The sequence below is a fragment of the Crocuta crocuta genome, unplaced genomic scaffold, assembly GCF_008692635.1.
Source record: "Crocuta crocuta isolate KB4526 unplaced genomic scaffold, BGI_CrCroc_1.0 scaffold179, whole genome shotgun sequence".
Taxonomy (NCBI): Eukaryota; Metazoa; Chordata; class Mammalia; order Carnivora; family Hyaenidae; genus Crocuta; species Crocuta crocuta.
In genome coordinates this window covers 3,446,999-3,455,950 of record NW_027551568.1, presented here as the reverse complement: position 1 = coordinate 3,455,950, position 8,952 = coordinate 3,446,999, and the positions used below count along the sequence as shown (strand labels likewise).

At 62.5% G+C, this 8,952-nt stretch overlaps 1 protein-coding gene across 2 annotated transcripts in view; it reads right to left on the bottom strand.

Moving 5' to 3' along the window:
• Positions 1–255: 255 nt before the first annotated feature.
• AFAP1 (actin filament associated protein 1) overlaps positions 256–8,952 on the bottom strand; it is a 78,474-nt gene continuing 69,777 nt past the window's right edge. For both annotated transcript variants that reach the window (XM_077750416.1, XM_077750415.1), the window contains 3 exons: positions 8,591–8,781; positions 6,270–6,431; positions 256–4,083 (listed from right to left, as the gene is read on the bottom strand). In XM_077750416.1, the coding sequence (XP_077606542.1) occupies positions 4,057–4,083; positions 6,270–6,431; positions 8,591–8,781 (380 nt within the window). In that variant the 3' untranslated portion in view covers positions 256–4,056. The remainder of the gene's footprint in view (positions 4,084–6,269; positions 6,432–8,590; positions 8,782–8,952) is intronic.

The following is an 8,952-nucleotide window of genomic DNA, read 5'->3' as shown; positions in this document are numbered from 1 at the left end:
GAGGCCACGACCCTCCCGCACACCCTCCTGGCGGCCTCGAAGCCGCCGCACCGTCCCCCGAGATGCCGGACATCTCCACGCAGCCCCGCACTGGCCGGCTGTGTGCGAGAGCGAGCCCCCGAGGGCACAGCAACACGGCACGGCGCCCACCTCCTGCCTTACCCGCTCCCTCCCACCCTCCTCTCCCACCTGGAGACCGTGGACGACTCGCCCCCGCCCCTGTGTGCTCTGCAAACCGAGTGAGCGAGTCGCAGAGGCTGCTGGACGCATACAGCTTTATTGAGGACACGCGCGTGAGGCACGCCGCGGGGCGCCAGTCCGTGCGCTGCGCCGTGCGCAACAGTAGAAAACTCGGTTAGTAAAGCAGAAAATTCAAGTGATTTACTACAATATGGAGCGAAAGGCCTGAAAACCGGTATCTCCGTTGGAAGCTTCCATTGATAAAAGTTCTTACTGTATGAATTAAATACATTGAGAAATACAGTGAAAATATATTTACAATCATTTAAAATGGGCACCGGCGACATATTTAATTTAAAAAAATCTTTGACGTTTGTTTTTTTTTTCCAAAGAGAATTTTAAATAGGACTTTCGTTGTTTTAAAAAATACAGTAGGAAATAATTACAATCTTAATATGAAAACATTTTACAACTTACAGCCGTGGTCAATTAATGCTAAATATAATGTAAAAGCTGGTGTTAAAATTTAAAGTCACTGTTTTCTTGCTAGAAATCAAATACAAATATTAAAAACACCTTTGGTCCCTAAAAATCACCATCAGACGATCCCATGTTCAAAGCACCTTCCACGCGACGGCTCGGAACGCAGGGGACACGTGCCCGCTGTGGGAAGGCGGCCTGTTCCGGAAGATCGCAGCCAGAACTGGGGCACGAAAGACGGGGCGGGGGGGTCGCGGGCCCGGCGACTCCCGGGGCGCATGCAGCCCGCGTGCCTTCGCTCCGGACGAGCTGCCCGGGGACGCTCCCGCGGGACCGGCTGAGCCCACGCTCGCACGCGGTGTCCTTCACCTTCACGTATTCACAGTATCAGCCGGGCCCACCCCGGGGACAGCGAGGGGCCGGCGACGACAACAGGAACAAAACAGTAATCGCTCTTTCAAACGACACCACCGATTGGAAATTTTTTCCCCACTAAAAACTTATCGTAGAGAGAAAAAAAAGAGGGAGGCAAACAGCAAGCAGTGTGAGCGACGCCACCTCGGCCCCTCGGGAGGTCCTGTCACAGGACCTGGCCGGCAGGTGTGCGGCCAGGAGGCGGCTTCCGGCCCGAGCGCCCGCGGGGACAGCCGCCATCCCCTTCTGGATGGAGAAGACGTGACCACAAACGGGTCCTGCCCGCAACGCCCAGGCCGCCCACGCTCACAGCCGTCCCCCTGCAAACCTGCACGCGGGTTCCCGATTGGTGCTGCGGCTGAAACGAGTCTGGGTCTCCTGGGCGCGGCCTTCAGGGCTGAGGGTACACACTGCTCGGAACACACTTTGCAAAAGGTGACAAATCTCCAAACCATCGGAGTAGTTTGGGGCGTCTGGGAACCAGACAGTGAAATGCATGCGGAAGAAGATCAGGCTTGGCAACGCCGAAGTGTGCAAATGAACGAGGTGGTGGGGGGTGGGGGGGACAAGACGGGTTTAAGCCGCGGCGTATAAACGGTCACCCAGAGAAGTTTCCAGAAAGCTCCACGCCCTTCTGGACCGCGCCGCAGACCCAGACGGTTTACCCGGTGGCAGAACCATCTGGAAGCCTGGCAAGGGCGTGGCTGGCTTGTCGGCCTTGCCGGACCCTCTACGAACTGTGAACAAAGGAAAAATGGCCGCCCACCTGTGCCCACACCAGAGGTGGCCATTTTGTTCCCGTGCAAAAGGCTGGTGAGCGACTTTCAAACATCACGAACACATAAAAATGGAGGGCGTTTTGAAGGTGGATGACATCTGACCAGATGCAGAGCCCCGGGGCTGATGGGGTGGCTTCTCGGGGAAGTGGCCGGTCACCACAGAGCTGGCCCCATCTGTGGGGCCACCACGTCCCTCCCACTCGGGGTCAGGACCCTGCTACGGGTTGGTCATCAATCCCTGAACAGGACCGTCCGTCATGGGTCTGGTGACGCCTGGAAGGGAAGGTGACTTCTCCAGCGGGACGTGACTGGCACCCATGCGGCCCTAGGGTGCCCTCGGAGGGCGGTCACGTGACACCACTGTCGGGATTCTGACAAGATGGCTAATGTGGGTCTAATATGTACAGATATAAATTAAAAACTCTATTTATTGAACATATACAAATAAATAACTTACTTTGAAGCAAATCCCTTCACCTAACTTTCTGACCAAATCTAAAGATGTCGAGGGGAACGCACAGCATCAAAGGAGCCCCGTATCGGCACCTTGCCCCCGCGACCCCCACAAACGGCTCCGCAGAATGCAGGACCTGCCTAGGCCTGGCGTCCCCTTTAAAGGGCTCATGGCTATGAGGGTGAATTAAAAGCCTGGGCGTTTCAGACACCAGCTGTGGATGTCAGGAGCGTGAGGCCCAGGGTCCGGGTCCCAGCCCTGCCTCTGGCTCCGACGGGCTGTGTCCCTGGGCAAACTCACGGGGAGAAGGGTTCGTGCCGCCTGGGGTCTCCCCAGCTGTGCTGGCCGTGGTCGGGTGTGCAGGCTGCACACTTTCCCTCCTGATGGCCCTAACCTGGCAGCTGTCTCAGGCAAAGCCAGCCATCGAGCAGAGTGGCCCGAGTGCCTTACGCTGAGAAACTGTATTTGACCAGAAGGCAGCAAAACTCTACGCTGGATCAAACTTTTTGCTTTTACAGAAACTCAGTTTCATACAAGGCAAGGCGGTCCAGCTTCCCACAGACAACAGCCATGCGGGGAAGATGTGCCCTGAGCTCTCAGGGGCACCCCGCCCCCTGATTTCCCAGGAGGGCCGAATGCGCCGGGTGCCGAGGAGAGGAGTCTCCGCCTGCTACGTGCGACGGGGGCTCCGCACCAGCTCACGCCCTGCTGCGGGCCGTCTCGGGACGGGCCGCGGCGGCGCCTGGGGGGAAGCACGGGAGCCGCTTCCTGCCCGCCGCTCCTGTACGTGGTGGGAAGCTCGCTCAGGATCAAGGCCCGCAGCGCTGCGGTGTGGCTCGTGCCCCCGAATCTGTCCGCAGGGGGGCCCTGGGGTGACCTACTTTTATCCATCGGTAGCTGCACCCCCCTGAGGATTCCTGAGAGGGTCCCTCTGGGGACAGAGCAGATGGCCCGGTTCTTGGAAACGCCACACGGGTGCAGGGGCCGCCCGGGGTCCCCGGCTCTGGGCCCGCGAGCGGCGGGATCTGTGGTTCTGCGGGGGGGTCGGGGGGAGCGGCGCCCAGAACCTGCTTCCCCCTCACGGGACCGGACCCCTGTGCGTGGAAGTTTCGCTGCCCTCCTACGAGGCGCCTGCGGGCTCTGAGTGGCAGGCAGGGCCCGGACGCCGGGGAAGGGGACAAGGGCACGCGATGAGGCGGCAGACACACTCCGCTGCCTTCCAAAAGCAGTACAAATAATTAATAAAATAAGACACAGAATCTCTGAAAGACCCTTAGAGCTAAGTGCAACACACAATAGAAAGAGAAATTTTTTTTAGTTTAAAAAGAATGGCAGCTTTTCACGTCACGGTGACAAAAGCATTTGTCCAGAAAAAAAAAGACAACGAAAGGTAAAAGATGCTTCACAGCACAGGCTCGTCACGCGCCCGCCTCTGGTGACGAGGGGGGACGGGCGCGTGGGGAGGGACGCCGGGACCCCGGCCGCTCTCCCGCGAGGGGCCCGGGTCTGGGTCTGGGGGGCCCCGGCGAAAGCGCACGCGGAGCCCGGTAAAGAGGCACAGCTCCCCGTTTCCCACGGCTCCTCCGTCCTCTCTGCCCTTTGACAAGCGGAGGTGGCGACCACCGCGTCACAGAAGTTTCCGTAAGGGGGACGTGTTCAGTAGCAGGGTGCGCGGGGCGGCGCCGGAGCTCGGTCACGAACGCTCGCGTCCTGCGCTGCGGCCACGCGGGCGGGGCGTCCCGCCGCGCTCTACGTCCCGTTCTTCAGCTCCCATTCCTGAGTGGGCGAGAGGAAGGACACAGGTCACGGCGCCCGAGGGCCAGGGCTGCGCCCCGGGAAGCCGGCTGCCTGCAGCGTGGGGACCGTGGGGAGAGTGGCCATCCGACCCGGGGACCAGACCAGGGCGAGGGCGGCCGGGAAGGTGGGAGGAGAAGGGGTGTGTGGGTGAGGGGCCGGGCGCCCAGCAGGGGGGGCAGCACCGGCCGACGTGTGCACGTCACTGCGCACCTGTGCACGTCGCGTGAAACCGGGAACTTCTCACCTTTTCCAGGGGTAACGGTTAAAGCTGAATTACAGTTAAATGTCCTGCATTAACCAACATGTCAGGAACTAGAGCAAAGCCGAGCCGCCCTCCGCTCCCAGCAGACCACGCGTGGCACCAGCAGGCGGGCGGTGCGGACAGAGGACCGGCCCGAGACGGCCACGTGGGCGGGTGTCCGCAGTGAAAGCCAGGAGCCCCCCGCCCCCGTTCACGACCAGGGCCGTGCAGGCTTAGAGAGAAGGTGGGCGTGTCACCCCCAGAGGCTGCCACAGGAACCCCTGGCGAGTTTAGCAAAGGCGAGGCCGTCGCCAGGCGCAGGTCACGGTGGCCAAGGCCAGGCGGGACAGGGAGAGCTGCACGGACACACAAAATCAGAAGGTGGGCAGGGGGGCCACAGCCCCGCAGGCTCTCGCTGGAGAGGTCGGGCGCCGCCGCGGAGCAGCCCAGCACCCACCACCTCCACCTCCGGTGAGGTGGCTCCAAAGGCACGCTGCGGCCGCGGCACCCGGACTCCCAGAGCCTTCCCAGCGGGGTCGGGCGGGGGTGCCGGGCCTGGAGGTGGAAGCCCATGATGGGTGCCCCTCACCACCCGGGCTCCGGAGGGCACGCCCTCTCGTGCACGGAACGTTCCCGTGGGCACCAGGAAGCCACTCTAGGGGCGCTGTCTGGGCTGACACCTTCCGCGCCCAGAGCGAACTGACCGCCCTGGTCCTCAGAATGGGGCTGGGGTGGGCGCCTGAGCACGCGTGTGATGTCCCTGAGTGTGGATTCCTGTTCCCAGAGCCCCTGGCCCTGACCCCAGCCGTGAGGCTCCCGTCGCCTCCCGGGGATCCCGGGAAACCCCTATGCGATCCCCCTCCCTGAGTGAGGGACCCGCGAGCAGGGACAGCTGCTCCCCGCTGTGGGCCTGGGCCGGCCTCCGTGCCGCGGTGCATCTGAACCGGCCAAGGTCACGGAGAGGTGGCAGGAGCTGCTGTCCGTCCCCAAGCTGGGGACTGCCAAGCACCCCCAGGCATACAGCTGGGGGGGGCTGTGGCGGCTCCGTGGTGAATCTGATCTCTTCCACGGGAGAGAAACCAAACCGACGTCGCGCTCTTACTTCACGGCTCATCTGCAAACAACTAGGGGGCCTGGACTGGCCGGCTCGCTCCCAGGCCGGGGGGCTGAGAGGGGGACAGGCGCCGAGCGAGCACCCCTCACACTCAGCGGTGCACGCGGGCTTCAGTCGCGGGCGTGCCAGGAAGGACGCGGGTCCCGACGCTCCCGCTGTCACCCTCCCCCCAGAAGACTGGCATTTCTAGCCAGTTCGGGCCACAGAACAACGTCATGACAGCGACAGGGCCCAGAGGCGGCGGAGGGAGGCCGTCCGCCTCCACGCGCGTCAGAGCAGATCACGCTCATCTGACGAACTAAGGTAATTACTCCGAGCGCGACTTCTCTGNACGCAGTTCCCGCCGTCAAGAACCGTTCGCTTTGATAAACTATAAATGGATTTAAGATTTTCTGAGAGTTTTAAGTTTAGCATCCCGGCTTGTCCGGGCCGATCCCGGGCGGGAGGCCGGAGGGCACAGACGGGCACAGACCTTCACCCTGCGCCCCCAGCACCACTGGCAAGGCAGCGGGGGGGAGGGGGGGCCTGGGCCCTCGGTGAGAACCACAGATGTCACCTGGTCCCGCCTCCACCCCAGCCAGGAAGCAGGTCCGCCCGGAGCTGCCGCTGTGAGGGACAGTAGCTGGCGGCGCCCTGAGCGAGGTTCTGGGGCTCCTGGCCCTTGAAAAGGAGGCTGACCCTGAAGGAGGCCCTGGCTGTGGGGAGAACCGCAGGGCCCTTGCAGCGCCCCCCCCACGCCCCGCCCCGCCCCTCCCACGGCGGCCGGCACACCCTGGGGCAGGTGCCCTCTCGCCGCAGGATGGAGCTCACCTTGGCCTTCCGCAGCACGTGCCCGCGGCAAGGGGAGCCCCCGGGCGGCTGGCTCTTCCTCAGCACGGCCGCGCTGTTCACCGGCACCGGGCCCTCGGCGTCGCTCGTTTCGCAGCTGGACATGGGTGAGCTCTCCAGAGTCCGGTGCCTAAAAACCGGAGACTGAACACAGAGAGGAGGCCCCGTGTGAGTCCACTCGCTCTCCAGCAGCGATGTCCGGCAAGAGAGCCGTTCATTTAAAATTTGTTAATGTCTGTTTATTTTTGAGAGAGAAACAGAGCACACAAGCAGGGGAGGGGCAGAGAGGGAGGGAGACACAGAATCTAAGGCAGGCTCCGGGCTCTAGCTGTCAGCACAGAGCCCGACGCGGGGCTCGAACCCACAGACTGTGAGATCGTGACCTGAGCCGAAGTGAGATGCTTAACCGACTGAGCCACCCAGGCACCCCTGAGAATTACTCATTTTAAAGGAAGCACACGGGATTTGGAAATGGGCAAAAATGATAACCACGATGGCCTGCATGGTCAGCCCCCAGTTCTGAGAGCACCTTCTAGNTTGGGGGGGGGGGGGGGGGGGGGGGCATCCCTGGCCATTTGCACAGTGTTTTTTACCTTCAAAGAGCTCTGCGTGCCACCAGGTGGTGGAAGGCACCGTGACCGTGGCTGGGGGCTGCACAGAGCACGTCACGCAGGCTGGGGCTCACTGTAGGGACCCCAGCCCGGATAATCCTGAGGCTCCCAACCCTTTGCAGCCCGTGCAGCTCACAGACACCAAAGGAAGGCGTCTCCTGCCTGGAAGGCTTAGCGTGTGACCAAACGTGCCTTCAACTGCTGGCAGCCCCCGGCCGCCCACACGAGCCATGGGCTGCTCCTTGGGGAAGAGCGTGGCAGTGAGCGGTGCCTGCCCCGACGGGGGCCCAGGACCAAGCCCCCGAGCACGGCGGCGTAACATGTCACAGGCCGGATGGGTCACATGGCACGCCGCTGGGGAGAACACTGCTCCCGTCACCAGTGAATTGGGTCACTCACAACCCCCTATGGGGGCTACTGACCCTGGAGGCCAAGCAGCTAGCCTACCCGTGTTCCGGTTTACTTGGAAATGCTTTTAAAGGCCACACTGGCTGGGAGGGAGTGGGGGACAGGATGGTTGGCAAGAAAGAGAGAATCACACCATCTCTCCCTGGAGCGGCCAAGCTGGGTCTACGAGGCAGCCCGGGATGGGCCCCCTGGGACATCCGTCCTGCAAGCCGCATTCCCAAGACAAGGTGTGGGTGGGAAGAGCACAGAGCAGCCAGCGCCGGGACGGGGGACGGCACTCGAGGTCTAAGGAGAGCCCCCCCCACCCTTCCCGAGAGAGGGAGCGGCCGGGCCCCGGGGGCTGGGTGGGGGGCTCCACCAGACCCATCCTGAGCCTTCCCAAGGACAGGCTTGGCTCTGTGAGCCTTGAAGAGCTGATAAATGGGGGCCAAGATGGGGACCCCTGTTGGGGGAGATGCAAGATCTCACTAGAGAAGGGGGGCCCCTGAGGGGTGTGGGGTCACTTCTAGAAGGGGGAGGACCCCAGGAAAGGGGCACAGGATCCCACTAGAGAGACAGGGGACCCCTGGAGGGTGCGGGGTCACCGCTAGGGAGAGGGGGAGTGCCATACATCTATGAAGACATCAGTCTTCCCCGCGGCCACCTCAGCGCCGAGGGGAGGGGCGGGGGGCTTCACCGGGGCTCCGCATTTTAGTTTGGAAAGAGGGACAGAATGGAGCCCAGGGGAGCGGGCGAGCTGGGAGGCACCGAGTTCAGGGCTGCCTGCTAGCCGCGTGTGCTGGGGGGGGCACGGGGGGGTCACATCACTTCTCTGGGCCCCATGTTCCTCGACCATGAAATGGAAGTGGTGACACTTGACTCTGCAGGTCACCGGACCCGATGGGATAGTCACGGGAAGGACACCAGTAACTTGTCCATGACCGTGGGTCTGAGTGAACAGGAGGCCCCTGAAGGCCCTGATTCGTGTCTGCCAAGTGCTTCCCCTCGTCCTGTCCGATTGGAAGGGGTTCTGCCCCCTGAAACCTGCGGGAGCCCCAGCACGTACTTTGTAACAACCTGCTACCCGGGACTGAGATTTCTAGCTAACTGGAATCCGGTCAGGACGCGTTTGGAAAGAGATAAAGAGCTGAGTCCCGTGGTGACGGGACGGGGGAGGGGGGGTGCTGGGGCGTCCTCCGTGCTCGCACGAGAGGGGAAAACGCGAGGCCAGGGGCTCGGGGCGCAGCGGGAACCGTCCGGAGCCAGCACGCGGCTGTGTGCTCACCGGGCTGGCGTGGACTCTACCTGTGGGCTCGACGTCCCTGATCTGGGCTCGATGGCCAGCCCCAGGGTGACCCCGCCGGCCAGGGCCTTCTTGAGGCTCTCCTTGACCTCCGTCAGCTCCAGCTCCAGGTTGACGCGCTCGGCCTCCTTCTGCTTGCACTCCTCCTCCAGCCGCTTCAGCTTGCCTTCCAGAACCGCCTGCGGCTTCCTGCCTGCAAGGCCACGGACAAGCCCACGGACACGCTGTCGCTCCGGCCACAGGTGACACACACTGCTGCCCCTCACACAAGCTCGCACAGCACTGAGCGGCCCTGACCTGGGTTGGGTCCCTTCTACAAAACTCCAGTTCAGCCGTTCTCCACAACAGTGACCCTTTCCAGCCT